General features: G+C 40.3%; 2 protein-coding genes across 4 annotated transcripts in view; one reads left to right on the plus strand and one right to left on the minus strand.

The window, feature by feature from the left end:
* Window positions 1–14,718, plus strand: part of GNAZ (G protein subunit alpha z) — a 77,850-nt gene extending 63,132 nt beyond the window's left edge. For both annotated transcript variants that reach the window (XM_075215401.1, XM_075215397.1), the window contains one exon: window positions 11,957–14,718. In XM_075215401.1, coding sequence (XP_075071502.1) covers window positions 11,957–12,301 — 345 coding nt within the window. In that variant the 3' untranslated portion in view covers window positions 12,302–14,718. The remainder of the gene's footprint in view (window positions 1–11,956) is intronic.
* Window positions 1–18,669, minus strand: part of RSPH14 (radial spoke head 14 homolog) — a 135,884-nt gene that overhangs the window by 95,310 nt on the left and 21,905 nt on the right. The gene's annotated exons all lie outside the window — the stretch shown is intronic.

An 18,669-nucleotide genomic window follows, 5' to 3' on the forward strand; every position in this document is an offset into this window, starting at 1 on the left:
GTTACATTATATAGAGCACATATGAATAATCCAGAGAACTGAAATGAATGTAGTAATTTGATACCCCCTTCAGATCTGTAACCAAGATTAGATGACAAAATTAAAGCTAGTTCTGAATCAGGAAATGGACAATGTCACACTGATTAAACCATAAGTGAAAAATGTACAGTATGTGCTCAAAAAATACATGGGTCAGGATTAACAAGGTTAAACATATATGAACTTTTGCTGCAGATGAAAGAAGGTTATCATTAACACTGTGCAAACATGGCATGAGGTATGTCATATAACCTACTGAACTGTAGCTCATTGCTACTGCATTAGACACAAAATGCTGGTGGTCAATAATGCTTCTGCCTTACAATGGCCGTACACGTACTTTCCCCACCACCAGTTGCAGTTATTATTCTACTTCCTTATGTATCAATTGTCCCACATACCAGACTGGACAGGTCCGGATTTACCTTCCGTTTCATGTCACTGGTTAAACAAACAATAATAATAGTACTACTACAGAGGATATACCTATATATTCCCCTACAGGTTATATTGACCTAACAGGTATTGAAGTAGATCATGTAGACCAGCGATGGCCAACGACCCCCCCCCCCCCCCCCTGCAGCTGCCTGCTCCCGATCTTATAAGTATGGGGACAGCCAACGTCACGTGACCTCCGCTGTACAGTGCAGGGTGGGTACGCGGCATACCCAAAAGAGGGGGGGAGTGTTCTTCGTCCATCCTCTGTGCGGCCCTCGCAGCCCTCCAGCTATTTCACATTGCCCCTCACTGTCATAGACTGATGTTTCATAATGATGATACATATTTACAGATGGCATCAATGACTTCACTTGTGATTCTGTAATGAGACCTAATGCACTGTTAGCAGTCCCTAAGGAATGGATTTGAGAAACACTGATATACATTACAAACTCAGTCAGTGCTTGTAAAACCTCCTCCATGCATTATGGTTATAATTGTTTAAAAAATATAGTAACTGGATGCAAACCATGATGTTAGATATATGTGTCATACAGCCTCGTCAGCCCTGTGGCTGTCTGTTACTTCTGAGATATATAAAGCTGTGATTACTAGCCAGAGTGAATCCTGTGAGTGAAATGGATTTTGATCATCCTGTTGACCATATGGCAGCTTTTCACTAAACACACAATCAGTTAAAGTGGTAATAGTTGGTCATTGACAGCCAGCAACCCTACGATTATTATTATCTAGGCTTTTACCAGAAACTGTGGCAAAGCCTAAAGGGTAATCATCACTGGCCAGTCTAACCAGCTAATAGTAGCAGCTAAGTCTTCAATAAATTTCTTTTATCAACTGCATTTATTTTAATGTAGTATTTATATCAAAATGCAAAAGTAATCAACTTACAAATGTAAAGCATTTTATAGACTTGCCTGGCTAAATGACTACCAAACAGATCAGCACAGCTATTAGACCACTAACCTTAGGACATACAGGACCTCATTTAGAATCGGACGCAAAGTCCGTTTAAGAAGTGTAGGAGTGGGAGAGTGTCGCAGCTTGGTAGGGTATTACGAGTGGCAAGCAACCCCAGTTGCGTCCCACTCTTAATACCCTATCGATCTGTGAGCAGTTCCTGCAGCTAGCTAACCGCTTGCTCCACCTAATTCCTGCTGCACAGCTTTAGCCCTGTTTTGACGTGTGTTGCGTCTGCGCCTCACTGCGACTAGGATGTATTTAAATGGTCACGCCTTCACAATTCCGCGTTCCTCCCATTCTCTCGTAGTGAGTCGCAAGCTGTGGCAAGTGTTAATTGCGTCCAAGATGCAGGCGGATTTGGGGCTTTCTGCACATGCGTGATAGTGTTTTTTTGTTGGATGCGCCTAAAACGGACTTTGCGTCCGACTCTAAATGAGGTCCACACTGTGTATGACTGTGCGCCCAGCCCTCCTGGTGCTGACCGCTGTATGGGCCGATCAATATTATAAAAGAACCACAGAACCCAATACAACTATGTTTTAAAGATCAAAATAAATTTCATTCATCAGGTGTATAACATGATGTAAGGACAGACCCGCGCTGAAGAACAGAGGTGTACCCATTGAACATTGCACTTTATTATCCAGGTCTATAATATAATGATCATCTATGGCTGCTGGCCACAGAATTGAGTGTATTCCCTGTACCGGTTTCAGTGATTAACAGAGCTAGTCGAGTCACCCTCTATCACATATCCTTTTATTGTCTGTGCTGTAACATGAAAATGTGCTCTGTGATGTGTGCACAGACTCCCTTGTGTTCCCCCACTCAGTAACTCTGGCTTTACATTCCAGCTGCGCTATGACAGCTTGTATTTATCCCTCTCCACCAGGACACAACCTTTATCTCTTATGTTCCAGGGAGGAAAATCTGGAGTTTACACTCTACTTTGTGGAAAGGCGGTAATCTGCTGATTTAAGCAAGGCCTTGTCCATCGATGTGCAGATAACAGTAGTGCAGCACAGGTAGAGAGACAAATGGGTACAGAGACTGCCAATCTATTTGTGTATTCCGAAGGGAGCAGCAGCACCGCAGAATTAGAATTCAGTCATTTAAATGCTATGCTAGATACCAGTTACTTCTTTACAGTCAAACAAATTAATAGGTTCGAACATATGTAATTTTTACAATGAGTAAAACTCAGCAACAACAAAGACAGAATATACACACCACTTCTATAGTTATTGCTTGATATTCAATATGATTTATTTGGAGACATTTAGGGTATTTAATATTGAGATCAGTGGTCGAAGTGGCAGATTGGAAAATGTAAGTGAATGGAATTGGATTACACTGAAAACAGTTGTAGAAGTGGTGGTACGGCATACCTCCCTATACCAGCCCACTTCCACCATTGATTAAGATGTCAGAATTTAGTATCACATTGAGAGAGCAGTGGCTACTATATCAATACCTTTTGTACTTATAAATGAAATGCTACTTTATCACTGCCTGTATTTATGCAGGATATGGCCTTTAAAGAGCATGTATTGCCTGCATACACGTTGAAGTACCCACATTGTTGTGGGTTCAACCAGTAGTGTATGTTACTAATTTGCTATTTACCAGTGGGGTTAATTTACATAGTGATCCTACCCTGCATCACCCACAAACACCCAATTTAACTGTAACCTAATTGGGCTGCATTCTGTTAAACATTGATTCAGCTCACAATATACTGCCTTAACTGTGTCCGGTATAGTTCCAGTGTCTGGGGACATATGTCCTGCATTCCATTCTGCTAAATATTGGTTCAGCCTTAAATGTGTCAGGTATAGTTCTAGCATACACTATATGGACAAAAGTATTCGGACGCACGACCATTACACCAACAGGGACTGTAATGACATTGTATTCAAATACATATACTTTAATATGGAGTTGGTCCCCCTTTTGCAGCAATAACAGCTATACTCTTCTTGGAAGTTTTTCCACAAGATATTGGAGTGTTTCAGTGGGAAATTTGCTCATTCATTCTGTAGAGCATTTATGAGGTTAGGTACTGATGTTGGACAAGAAGCCCTGGCTTGCAATCTCTGTTCCAGTTCATCCCAAAGGTGTTCGATGGGGTTCAGGTCAGGGCTCTTTGTAGTCCTTGCTTTGTGCACTGGGGCACAGTCATGTTGGAATAGAAAAGTGCCTTCCCCAAACTGTTGCCAAGCATAGCATTGTTCAAAATTACTTTGTATGCTAAAGCATTAAGATTGCCCCTCACTAGAGATAAGGGGCCTAGCAAAATCCTGAAAAATCATTATCCCTCCTCCACCAAACTTCACAGTTGGCATAATGCAGTCAGGCAGGTAACGTTCTCCCCGCATCCGCCAAACTCAGACTCTCCCATCTGACTGCCAGAGAAGCGTAATTTGTCACTCCATAGAACACGTTTCCACTGCTCCACAGTCCAGTGTCGGTGTGCTTTACACCACTCCATCCGACACTTGGCATTGGTCTTGGTGATGTGAGGCTTGTATGCAGCTGCTCGGCCATGGAAACCCATTTCATTAAGCTCCCACTGCAAAGTATTTGTGCTTACATTAATGCCAGCTATGGAATCAGCAGAGCATTGGTGATTTTTACACACCATGCACCTTATAGCAGTCGTTGACCCCCTCTGTGATTTCACGTGGTCTTCTGGTTCATGGCTGAGTTGCTGTTGTTCCTAAACACTTCCACTTTCAAATAATATCACTTATGGTTGACCGTGGAATATCCAGCAGGGATGAACTCTCACGAACCATGTTATTGCAATGGTGGCATCCTATCACAGTACCACACTTGAAGTCACTGAGCTCTTCAGAAACATTTGTATCACAAATGTTTGCAATGGAGACTGCATGGCTACTAGGTGCTTGATTTTATACACCTCTGGCAACGGGTCTGATTGAAACACCTGAATTCAATAACTAACAGATGTTGCTATATACTTTTGTCCATATAGTGTATGTCCTGCATACCATTCTGCTAAACATTGGTTCAGCTCACAATATACTGCCTTAACTGTGTCAGGTATAGTTCCAGGGTCTGGGGACATATGTCCTACATACCCTTGGATTCATATGTAAACCAGGAGGCAGGAGATAGCATATAAGATAAATGTAAATTAAGGCACTACAAGATGTTACAAATTAAACCTAATGTGTTGTGTTGATTGCTTCCTCACTGAGGCTTTAATAACACAATGTGTGGGTATTTAACTTAAATGAAAAACAAAACAAAAATGAGAAATTGTGATATTATAAAATCAATAAGATATACACTAGTAATACTTGGGGTGACTGCAACGTACCGCCCCATTGCCGATTGTAAGCGGATGTTTTGTGGATAATTGTCCTGTAAGGTATACATTATGAATAGCAAAATCCCACCCTCTACAAGACGTTATCTGGCATACAAATAGTCCCTCATGTTACCGGGGCACAGTGATGTGGACTATGCTGGTAGATCTGTTACTTTGCTCGTTCAGATTTGTCCTTGAAAAGCAGAAAGGTTGTTCACAATTTCCTTCAAACAGACGAGCGCTATTCACCCATTAATGGCAGACTATATTCCAAGCACTATTTCTATACATCAAAATACATGTTATACCGTTCCAGTACTGACTTATAAACTATGCCTACTCTATGGTTGAGATTTACTGATCTGTAAGGGTCTTTTATGAACTGCAAAAATTCCGGACTCGTACTTCATCTTTATGTACACAAATGCATCTAGAGCATTTCACGCACACTTACGGTCTCTGAAACTGACCTCAGAACATCAATCTGTACCAAGTTGCCTGAAAATGGTGTAAAGAATAAAGCATCACTTCAAAGTCCAAACTACGAAAAGTGAGGACCACGCCCTTTAATTAACCTTTCCCTTTTCCCCATAAATACTGCTCAGCTTAGCTTGATTTATGTCTTAAATTAGCAATGACAGTGAGGGCGTCAATGGACGGAATTTAGGTGTCTCTTTTCTGCAAAAGTGCAACTGTAAGGTGCGAAATGTGTCGCATTAGAAGTATAGGGTGAAAATTCATCTAAATCACCTCAAAAAAGGTTTTGGAAAAAGAAGCTGCGTCCTCCGGCAAAATAGGGGCCACCATTGTCATGTACTCTCTCCACCCCTTTATCTCATTTATATAATCTTGTCTTGCAAAACAAAATCTCGTTTTTACATGTTGGTGTAAAACTAGGAGCACTCATAAATAATCCTTACTCAGCAAGGAACACACCAATTGCCCCAACTCCTTTCGTCAGACTTTTGTCCCCTCAGAGACGCTGCCATCTTGGCCTCCATTCTATGCAGTCCCCTGTAGAAATGCCTGCATGTGTGCAAATGTAGGCACATGAAATTATAAAAAGTATGATTGTAAATTACCCTTTGTGATATGCGATACAATTATACCAGTATACCCCTAAAGAGATTACTTTTGAAAACTATTTCTGACAAAGGTGATGTTCAAAAGAAAATATATAGCTTGGGTTTGCCATTGTAAACATAACATTTCATAGTGACTTTAGGTGCACTGTTAAGGTGGTGTCTGTGGATTAATCCACATTTACCCTAGCAATGCAATTGTTATTCCGCTACTTTATATATCAGGTGTACCCCACACCTCTTAGAAAATACTATATTGGCAAGGTGGTGGTGGGGGGGGTGTAGACGACTTGCTCGCTGCTGCCTACTCCCAAATCAAGAGCTGTCCTTTGAGGGGGGGCTTATTACATCAGTAAAAAAGCACAGGAAAGAGGGGGCTCACATGAGGCACCTCCGAAATTCAGAGATGGAGTGGGAGTTGGGGTTTCTTTTTAAAAATATGGATTGGAATTATCCTTTAAATAAAACAAATGAGCAGTATTTTCAGATAAAGAAGGAAAGATCACAGGAATTAATTTAACGAGTGGGTCCACTCGTGATAAAAATCAGTAATTGAAGACATTGACATTTCAGTCTCTAACCAAATAATTGCAAAATGTTTCACAGATAAACCGCAAACATGTGGAATTCAGGTGTTCCATAAGGAATACAATAGTGTAAAATAGTTTACTGTGCCACTGCATTTTTCTTGGGGCTGCAGATTTATTTTTTTAACTCTTGGAAAAACACACATGAAATGCAAATGCTCTGCTTTGATTTGCTATTTTCCCTGTGTTTTTCATAGCGTTTTAGAGATCAATGTATAACTTCAAATACATTGAAATACAGCAAATACACAAAGATGGAACAAGTAGCATTCCAAAATACACTGCTGCAACACAAAAAAAGAAAGCAAATGGGTGTGGACTCATTTGGAATAATGATTTTTTAGTTTGAAATGCTTTGTAATTCAAACATCAGTGGATATGTACCCTTAGTGGTGTCCTTTTTAACATACCAGGGGGTATATTTATTAAACTGTGGGTTTGAACAAGTGGAGATTTTGCCTACAACAACCAATCAGATTCTAGATATCATTTAGTTAGTACATTCTACAAAATGACAGTTAGAATCTGATTGGTTGCTATAAGCAACATCTCCACTTTTCCAACCCGCAGTTTAGTAAATATAACCCCAGATTTGTAAAATATATTTAGAAAACAGCAGGCTTCATCCTCTTCTGTTCATCGTGCCTTATGTACTATGCAATGTATTATCATAATGGGATGTTTGTCATACATCTGATATAGAGAATAAGGAACAAAAAGAATATGGACAATCGAGCTCCAACTCCAGGCCATTCTGCTGGTGTTAAGGTTTATTACGAACGGAATTTACCTTTAGTAAATATAAGACTAATAACCATACGATCCCATTTCAGTAATTACCCAATCACTAACCCCCCTCCTCATCTCTCCTATGTGTACACAGAAAACAAGGAGCGACTCACAGGCAGACCAAAAGCTTGCAATTACTGGAATTTCTTGGCTTATGTACTAATTAAGTTGTGGATAGATGACAATATCTGAGAACAATTGTAGCCAACGTCAACCATCCTAGAGAGCACGCCCATAATAAATGTGAACTCCTTCCAAAAGCACAGCACTGGAAGAACTAGAAAAAAGTCACTTATCCCTATGCTGCATGTTTCTCTCTTGCGCTTTCCCGAAGCCTCCACAACTCACTTGTCTCCTGTTAATTCATTTTGGTGTGCAAGCTAATAAAACATTATACACATTCGGGCATTCAGCTGGAAACATGCATAACACAAGCTAATCTCATGGTGACCATTTAGATTTGTAGCATCCTCTGGTGGATGATGTTGGCCATACACCAATAAGAGTAGTGCGAAGTCTCCACACTCTGTTTGGGAAATGGCTAGAACTCTACACCAATCAGAATGGAGTATGATGGTATGTACAGCATGCCGAGACAAAGTGAGGGACTGCTGGAGAGGTAAATAATATAATTAGGTCGCCCAACAGACTATGGGGATAAATGTATCAAGCTGAGAGTTTTCCGGCAGGTTTGAAAAGTGGAGATGTTGCCTGTAGCAACCAATCAGATTCTAGCTATCATTTTGTAGAATGTACTAAATCAATGATAGCTAGAATCTGATTGGTTTTTCAAACACGCTGGAAAACTCTCAGCTTGATACATTTACCCCCATGGAGTCTGATTTTTACACCAAAAGAGATTAGGGAGGGGACTCTGTATTATAATACCACCAGAGATCTGGGATGTGTTTTTTTTATTACAACAAAGAAAGGACTAGATCCGCTCCTGCCACCATCAAGGCTGTTTTAGCATCCTTCTTCTGTTGTTTTCTGTGCAGTCTGGCCGCACTGATGGGCTGCTTGTTACTATGGGAAATTGACTTAAAGAAAATGAGAAAAATCAAGGCATATGGTAGGAAATAATAACTGCACAAAGAAACTGATTAATCCTTGTTGTTGCCTGAAATACATACAACACCACAGTATATCTACAGTGCCTAGAAAAAGTCACCTCTTTTGCTATTATTTACATTTTCTTACTTCATGGAATCAAAATGAAATTATTTGGGATTTTTTACTGCTGATCAACACACAATAGATAAAAGAAATACAAAGCTTTAAAAAAAATTGGACAATAACAAAGTTGTCTTCACATTGAATTCATTGATGTCCACCTGAGTACAAGTATTTCAATTTATTTCAAAATAACATCTGTCTGTGAGAGGTTAGGTCATTTACAGACGTGTCAGATTTGCCCTTTCATGCTGTGATGACACAACCACAAATTGATTAGTAAGGAATTTTGACACAAATGAAGATTGCACTGGTACAAATCTTCAGGTGCCAGGGTGAACTGCCGTATCATAACGCAAAGCACGTGTGCCTACAAATAATGGGCAAAGAAGCCATACACATTCAGTAATTGGCATTATTGTACAACCTATTCTTTTGTTATACCCGATACTATTGCATCAAATATTTATTGTATATAAATACACAACACAATTGCTCTGTATTTGTCAAGCTTTACATCTGAGATCCTCATTCCATGTACACCCCACTGAGATGGATTTTGTAGCCTCACATGCAGAAGGATCTGATACAATGGACAAAATGATCAAATATTGCTATCACCTCTACAAGCTACTCTGCCATTACATTTACCAGTCTTCAATGACCCATCCACAAATCAATCCATTATTTTTAGATTTAAAATTACTTATATTAAGAAAAAACACAAAGAGCTAAACAAAATGAGTTTTGATATGTTGCTAAACATGAGTCATTATAGATGTCAAAACAGCTTTGTTTCATCCCCAAAACATAAAATGATGCGGAGTGTATGCTGTCATAATGCTGCTATATTGTGAATGTATGACCCACAATCCATGTCTGTCAGTGTGAATATAAGTGTCACGGCGGTGACCAGGTTTGTTACTCAAGCAGGCCCTGGTCAATAGTTGAATCCGCCCCCCTCATTTTCTTAAATATTATCGAGCCACTCATCTTACCCAGTGTGTCCTCCTTCATTCGCCTCCAGGCCCCAGGGTTTAGTTTGACCTTGAAGCTGCCCTGTCTTACTCCAGTGCCTCACTACTGTGGCTCAAATCTCAGCACCGAACTCCCTCCCTCCCTCGCAGATCCCCCTTTCCCTAGCGTTTTTGCTCACAAACTGGTCCCACACTGTGATGTCATATGACCTACCTCCTAATGCCTGGCGTATGAATCCCTTGGAACAACTCTTCCTTCCCCCCGTGCACACATCCAACTCAATTCTCATTTTGGACACGTCGTAACATTAAATTTCTTAATGACATAGCTCCTTTTTAACTGTTCCCCATCTTTGTCAACCTATAAACATAATACTGCATCCCCTTGTCTTGTTTCTTTCAATAACTACAACTCCACCACTTTTATGGCGCTATTAGACATTCAGCTGATAGCGCCAAAACTATTGCCACAAAGTTGTACACATAGCATTGTTCAAAATTGCTTGGTATGCTGAAGCATTAAGATTGCCCTTCACTGTAGATAAGGTGCCTAGCCCACACCCTGAAAAACAACCCCACACCATAATCCCTCCTCCACCGAACTTTACAGTTGGCATAATGCAGTCAAGCAGGTAATGTTCTCCCGGCATCTGCCAAACCCAGACTCGCCCATCTAACTGAAAACAGAGAAGCCTGATTTATCACTCCATAGAACATGTTTCCACTGGTCCACAGTCCAGTGTCGGTGTGCTTTACACCACTCCATCCAACGCATGGTTTTGGTCTTGGTGATGTGAGGCTTGTATGCAGCTGCTCGGCCATGGAAACCCATTCCATTAAGCTTCCGCCGCATAGTTTTTGTGCTTACATTAATGCCAGTGACAGTTTGGAATTCTTCAGCTATGGAATCAGCAGAGCGTTGGTGACTTTTACGCACCATGCACCTTAGCAGTCATTGACCCCACTCTGTGATTGTACTTGGTCTGGTTTGCAAAAGAAGTAGCAAGTATTGTGAAAGCAAATCAGATGGCCTTTATGAAATATAAGCAGACTCAGAATGATGAAGACAAAGAGGTGTATCTTGTATGACAGAAGGAGACTAAGGGCTAGATTTACTAAACTGCAGGTTTGAAAAAGTGAAATATTCTCGGACTCCACATCCAGACAGTTTGGCCTTTCCCTGCATCCAACCCAGGTAGTTCCCCTCTATAATTTCCCTGCTTGTACCCTTCTCTCCTTGGCACACTCGGGGTATCAGGTTTTTAAATGATCTCTCTTGCAGCCTCACATTCCTTTAATTTTCTGACATTCAATCAGCGCTCAGTCTACCTACCTGCACATTCTATCAGTACCTGCATATACGCAACCTGCACGCTACGGGGGGTATATTTAATAAATTGGGGGTTTGAAAAAGTAGAGATGTTGCCGATAGCAACCAATCAGATTCTAGCTGTCATTTTGTAGAATGCACTAAATAAATGATAGCTAGGGGCCTGATTCATTAAGGATCTTAACTTGAGAAACTTCATATTTCAGTCTCCTGGACAAAACCATGTTGAAATGCAAGGGGTGCAAATTAGTATTCTGTTTTGCACATAATTTAAATACTGACTGTTTTTTCATGTTACACACAAATATCAACTTTAAATTTCAGTGTACAAATAAGCTATCAAGTATTAGTGTGCTACATTTATACCACCTTGAAGATGACCAAGGTGGTATAAAACCACGCACTTGTATCGCATTACAAGCCTTGCCCATGGAGATGAAAATGTTTACCTCAGTACAGGCAAATATTTTTTACTGTACACAGGTTGACATATCATCATGACCTGTAATGTTCAGAGATGGGGTATAAAGAACTCAACCTAAAATACAAAATGGTTTGTATTATAGAGGTTCTAATAACGTTTAGAAATATATATTAATGAAAGTTCCAAGAGTTTATAGAAATTGAAACAAAGTTGTGAATGTGGAGGGGGTAAATATTTTCCTAGACACAGCAGACTTCCTCTCAGTAATTCTATTGGAGGACACCACAGCCAATCTCCATCAAGCAGCTGATCAGCCTGGGGCCAAGCAACACAAGCACTGTCCCGAGGACACACACAAGCTGACAGTGGTCATTCATCTATTTACAGATACCAATGAAATGATCACAGTCATTCTGAAAGAAATATTATCAGGCATCACAGTCATTTTGGGGCCATATATGTGACATTATTGGCACAATTTTATTATAATATCACATGGAGTGTGGCCAGCATTCCTTTTGGGGGAATAGAACTGATAGCAGAGAACAATGGCTTGTACTTGGCTACTTAGCATATAGTAACTCAAACACGTTAAGTGTTGTTAAGGTGTGGTAACTTTTACATATGTATTTGACTATGTTTTTTTTGTAGCTCTTTTGTGTAAGGCAATGTCTATTTTACATTTAGTGTGCATTTAACTTATACAGACAACTGACTGCAGACCTGTATATGCAATCTTTATTGATTTTGTTACCTGCGTACCATGTAACTAAACTAATATAATTTGTTTCTTAAACAGAGCCGCATGGCAGAAAGCCTTCGTCTGTTTGACTCCATCTGCAACAACAACTGGTTCATCAACACTTCTCTAATTCTCTTCCTCAACAAGAAGGACCTCTTAGCTGAGAAGATTCGACGCATCCCACTCACAGTCTGCTTTCCTGACTACAAGGGACAGAACACGTATGAGGAAGCAGCAGTCTACATCCAGCGTCAGTTTGAGGACTTAAATCGCAACAAGGAGACCAAGGAGATTTATTCACACTTCACCTGCGCTACGGACACCAGCAACATTCAGTTTGTTTTTGACGCAGTGACAGATGTTATTATCCAGAACAATCTGAAATACATTGGCCTGTGCTAAGTGTTTACACTGGAGCCTGCACAGGAAATAGGGCACATCCTTAACCCTGAGACCACATGCCCGGGGAATAACACTAATATAGGGGTGTGGCTAAACACAGAAGTCACCCACGTACAGCACTGAAAGTCCAGAGTGTACCCCTCACCCACACAAACTCTTCATTTTCACAGGGGAAGGAGATCATGGCTGGATGCCTTCAGCTTGAAACGATGTCTAGGAAAGTGATGTGTGTTATTTGCTCCCTTTATCAAGTATGTGTGGTGTGTGTGTGTGTGTTGTATGTTGATCTGTTTGTGCCTGACTGGTTTCTGATGTGATAAAACTATGAAGATCTCCTGAATTGTGTGAAATTTTGTGGCTGCCCAGGAGAAATCTAAGATGTGCCAGTTAAGGAGCTGTCACTGTAGTCCCTGGGTTCAGTCAGGAAGGATGCTTTATTGCCAGTACCGAACAAACAAATAATAAAATCATGATGAATTATCCCAGCTATGCCTGGCACCTACTGTATGTGCCAAAGCTACACAGGGTTCAATATTATACTGTTGTGCATTTGCAACATTTAGCTGCAGGAAAAAAACAACAAAATTACATTTTGGTGCAGAAATGGCTGCAGCTACTGCAGAACTTCCTAGAAAGCAAATCAACGTTCTTATTCATAGCGTTACTTCATAATGAGATGGAATTACATAAAGCAAAGTCACAGCTGTTACCACCCTTCTCAGAAGTACTCTACAGTGGACCATCTAACACCACATACTACAACATGGAGAACAGACACAATTAATCACTACTACATTTATCCTCTGCATGAAATGTCAGTGGCCTTCTGCAGGTCCTGACAGCAAAGCGGGACAAGAAAGAAATAGAAAAAGGCATTCCTGGGATAAGCAGCTAGTATGGTGTATAGGTAGTATTTTAAACACTATTAAATCAGGAAATGTTAATGTAAAATATACAACAATGAAGGGCTTTGTATTTTCCTTGCATTCCAAATCAAAACCTTCTGAGGTGTTTTTTTTAGGTCAGACTTACTGTCGATTGTGATGCAATTGCTGATATGCATAGTAAACCATGCTTGCCAACTCTCCCGGAAATCTGGGAGACTCCCGAAATTCGGGTCAGTCTCCCGGACTCCCGGGAGAGCTGGCATTTCTCCCATATCCTGAAATTCCCTTGCTAAAATGATGCAATTCAACGATTCACCCCACCCCCTCCCACCCTCTAGCCACGCTCCTCTCCCAGACATCGCCTACTGGAAGTAGGCAAGTATGTAGTAAACATATCTTACATTATTTATGCCTTCTCTTTACTGAGAATATGATAAATTGCTCATCTAAATTGTTAACCCTGTTTTGCAGCTGCTTACTGTTACAACTGAACAACAGTAGTTAGTATACAATCTTCAGTCACTAGAAAACATTTTTTTTCTATTACCCTGAAAGTTCCTAACTTGTTTGTGGGCCATCCATCAGTATCCGCACCACGTGAGCCTGTCCTTTGCCACCTGTACTTTGCTATAAGATTATATTAGAACTTCTTGAACCATCCGGCCGCCACCACCAAACCGGACGCGAGAATGGCACTGAACAGGCTCCACTTCCCACACTAAGATAAGTGTTGAGGATTATTTTTTTTTCTGCAAAGTCCTGCACTATTTTTCACAAAGAAAAAAAAAACCAGGACATTTTTAGGACACTTAAAAAAAATTAAAAATAAATAAACATAAACGCTTGACTATTTTTATTTGTTAAGAAAAAAGAAAGGAAAAAAAAACAACACTGGAAAAATATAAAACACTGGCTATTTATTTTGCAAAAAATAACCCAAATCAATGAAAAGAAACTTTCAGCTTCTGAGTATTTACACTGAGAAACAAAGACTTTTCTGTGTTAAAAATAAACATTGTGGAGAGGCCTAGCATTTTTTTTCTTTAAACCATCTACGGTACTAAAGAAGAGTCAGTGGAGCAATATGAACAATAACTTTCCATTTATTACATGGTTTTGTGGTACGGGGCGTGGATAAGTGTGATTTGGTGTGATAATCCCTAGGCCTGTAGTAAGGATGCAAATTTCCTCTATTTTCTGGCGGTAGGGTTGCCTGTGGGAAGTCTGTGTGTAAATAAGCTGAGACCATGTAAAGCACATCCACTTGGTATGTAAATTCCTCTCCTTCCAGCTTCATGTGTAACTCAAGTCACACAGTGTCCTCCTGAAGACAGAACACCCCTAGAAAAGTGTATGACTCCTCTGCCAAGGGCTTAATTCCTCAGGGTCCGTGGGGCCTGCAACACACTATGTACCTGTTACATGGCGTTGCCCAGAGTGCCTTGCAGGCTTCTTTGCCCCTGAAGACTGACACTACAATCTCAGAATAAAATCTCTACTGGCAAAAGGGAAATAAAGATTCTGAACGGACCATTTTGTGTTTTATTCTTCTCTCACAAGCTGGGGACTCTTTTTCCACAAAAAGTGTTATGTTTGTATGAAAGAGCTACACATCCCAATCTTTCAGCAGCTATTATAACATAACACGTCATAACATGTGTGATAATTTCTTGGATGACAGTAAATTATAATTATGAGAGTGATAACTTTTCAACCCCACCAGAAACACGCAGTTTGATACATTTACCTCCTGAGGGTAAATTTATCAAGCTGCTGATTTGAAAAAGTGGAGATGTTGCCTATAGCAACCAATCATATTCTAGTTATCATTTATTTAATACATTCTACAAAATGACAGCTAGAATCTGATTGGTTGCCAGTGGCGGAGCTACCATTGATGCGGCAGGTGCAGGGCACTAGGGCCCATGGAGATAATGGGGCCATCTGCATGGCAGATGCAGAGGGTCAAGGGCCCTGGTTCCCTCTTAACCACCTTCCTGCACGGGGGCTCACATCTCGCTAGTTCTACCTCTGTTGGTTACTATAGGCAACATCTCCACTTTGTCAAACCCGCAGCTTGATATATTTATTCCGTGGTCTTAGAAAGATGTTGAGCATGAAATAATAGGTGTATATTCTAAGAATGTGCACTAAAATTCTGGTCAAAGAATGATGGTAAGCATGTTGCACTAGATTCAGGTTTCAGAATGATGGTAAGTGTGTTGCACTAAATCTCTAGAGTGATTGTACGCGTGTTGCACTAAAATTCTGGTCAAAGAATAATGATAAATGTGTTGCACTAATCTCAGGTCTAAGAATGATGGTAAGCGTGTTGCACTAAATTCAGGTTTCAGAATGATGGTAAGTGTGTTACACTAAATCTCTAGAGTAATTGTAAGCGTGTTGCGCTAAAATTCTGGTCAAAGAATGATGGTAAGCGTGTTGCACTAGATTCAGGTTTCAGAATGATGGTAAGTGTGTTGCACTAAATCTCTAGAGTGATTGTACGCGTGTTGCACTAAAATTCTGGTCAAAGAATAATGATAAATGTGTTGCACTAATCTCAGGTCTAAGAATGATGGTAAGCGTGTTGCACTAAATTCAGGTTTCAGAATGATGGTAAGTGTGTTACACTAAATCTCTAGAGTAATTGTAAGCGTGTTGCGCTAAAATTCTGGTCAAAGAATGATGGTAAGCGTGTTGCACTAAATTCAGGTTTCAGAATGATGGTAAGTGTGTTACACTAAATCTCTAGAGTGATGGTAAGCATGTTGCACTAAAATTCTGGTCAAAGAATGGTGGTAAGCGTGGTGTACTAATTCTCTGGTCTAAGAACGATGGTGAGCATGATACAATTGGTGTATATTCAAAGAATGATGGTAAGTGTGTGCACTAAATGTCTGATCTAAGAATGATGGTAAGTGTGTTGCACTAAGTCTCTGGTCTAAGAATGATGGTAAGTGTGTTGCACTAAAATTCTGGTCAAAGAATGATGGTAAGCATGTTGCACTAGATTCAGGTTTCAGAATGATGGTAAGTGTGTTGCATTAAATCTCTAGAGTGATGGTAAGCGTGTTGCACTAAAATTCTGGTCAAAGAATGATGGTAAATGTGTTTCACTAATCTCAGGTCTAAGAATGATGGTAAGCGTGTTGCACTAAATTCAGGTTTCAGAATGATGGTAAGTGTGTTACACTAAATCTCTAGAGTGATGGTAAGCGTGTTGTACTAATTCTCTGGTCTAAGAACGATGGTGAGCATGATACAATTGGTGTATATTCTAAGAATGATGGTAAGCATGTTGCACTAAGTCTCGGGTCTAAGAATGATGATAAGTGTGTTGCACTAAGTCTCTGGTCTAAGAATGATGGTAAGTGTGTTGCACTAAGTCTCTGGTCTAAGAATGATGGTAAGTGTGTTGCATTAATCTCTGGTTTCAGAATGATGATAAGTGTCATCATCATCATCATCACCATTTATTTATATAGCGCCACTGATTCCGCAGCGCTGTACAGAGAACTCATTCACATCTGTCCCTGCCCCATTGGAGCTTACAGTCTAAATTCCCTAATATAGACACTCACACACACAGACAGACAGAGAGGGAGACAGGTAGACACTAGGGTCAATTTTTTTTAATTGCAGCCAATTAACCTACTAGTATGTTTTTGGAGTGTGGGAGGAAACCGGAGCACCCGGAGGAAACCCACGCAAACACAGGGAGAACATACAAACTCCTCACAGATAAGGCAATGGTCGGGAATTGAACTCATGACCCCAGTGCTGTGAGACAGAAGTGCTACCACTTCGCCACCGTGCTGCCCACTAATCTCTGGTCTAAGAATGGTGGTAACTTTGTTGCACTAATCTCTGGTTTCAGAATCATGATAAGTGTGTGCCCTAATCTCTGGTTTAAGAATGATGGTAAGTGTGTTGCACTAATCTCTGGTTTCAGAATGATGATAAGTGTGTGCACTAATCTCTGGTTTCAGAATGATGATAAGTGTGTGCACTAATCTCTGGTCTAAGAATGATGATAAATGTGTGCCTTAATCTCTGGTCTAAGAATGATGGTAAATGTGTGCACTAAATGTCTGATCTAAGAATGATGGTAAGTGTGTGCCCTAAATGTCTGATCTAAGGATGATGGTAAGTGTGTGCCCTAAATGTCTGATCTAAGGATGATGGTAAGTGTGTGCCCTAAATGTCTGATCTAAGGATGATGGTAAGTGTGTGCCCTAAATGTCTGATCTAAGGATGATGGTAAGTGTGTGCCCTAAATGTCTGCTCTAAGGATGATGGTAAGTGTGTGCCCTAAATGTCTGATCTAAGGATGATGGTAAGTGTGTGCCCTAAATGTCTGATCTAAGGATGATGGTAAGTGTGTGCCCTAAATGTCTGATCTAAGGATGATGGTAAGTGTGTGCCCTAAATGTCTGATCTAAGGATGATGGTAAGTGTGTGCCCTAAATGTCTGATCTAAGGATGATGGTAAGTGTGTGCCCTAAATCTCTGATCTAAGGATGATGGTAAGTGTGTGCCCTAAATGTCTGATCTAAGGATGATGGTAAGCCTGTTGCAGTATGTGTATGTTCTGAGAATGATAATAAACACAAAGCATTAAGAATCTGGTTTGAGAGATAGTAAGTGTGTTGCAATAAGCCTCAGTCATCTCAGAGAATAAGGGTAAGTATGTTGTTTACTCCTAGGATGTTGGCGTGTGGCAGTATGTCTCTGCTGTACGAATGATGATAACATATCTGCAGTAAATCTTTGGTCTAAATTTTGCCAAGTGTGCAGCAATGAGTTTGTTTTTCTAAGAACAATATTAAGTGTGGTGCAGTGAGTCTCTTTTTGAAGAACGATGGCCTGTGGTGTATGTGTACTGTCTAAGAATTATGGCAAGCGTATTGCAGTAAGCCTAATGATAGTGTGTTGATTAATATATATGTGCAAATGGTACATACGATTTAGTAAGTCTCCATACTAAGGATTGTAGTACGTATTTTGCAACAAGACGTCATTCTACAAGGGATGGTAAACAGTATGCACCAAGTCTCTGTTCTCTTAGAAGTATGGTAAGATTGTTGCAGCTCTGCTCTCCAAGAATCATGGCGGGTGTGATACAGATCCCTGTTCTTAGAATGCATTGCAGTAACAGTCACTGCTATGAGAGTGATGCCTGTGTTCAAATGTATGCGTTATTGGTTTCCTTAGGGGACAAACATACACATGTACACACTGTTGTAAAGTCTGGCACTTGTCCCAGTGCCCCTTTGTCACTCATGTCACACAAAAACAGATGGAATTATTATGTATTACTGATAAATCACAAGCCACTGAGTGACAAGTCTCCACAGACCAAGCAACACAGGCAGACAGATGTCAGGCAATCACGCCACCTAGTGGGAACGGTATGCTACTGCTCAATTTCTAAACCCTTCAACTTCTACTTACAAACATTAGTCTACAAGAATTACA

This window comes from Mixophyes fleayi, chromosome 1 (assembly GCF_038048845.1).
Source record: "Mixophyes fleayi isolate aMixFle1 chromosome 1, aMixFle1.hap1, whole genome shotgun sequence".
NCBI lineage: Eukaryota > Metazoa > Chordata > Amphibia > Anura > Limnodynastidae > Mixophyes > Mixophyes fleayi.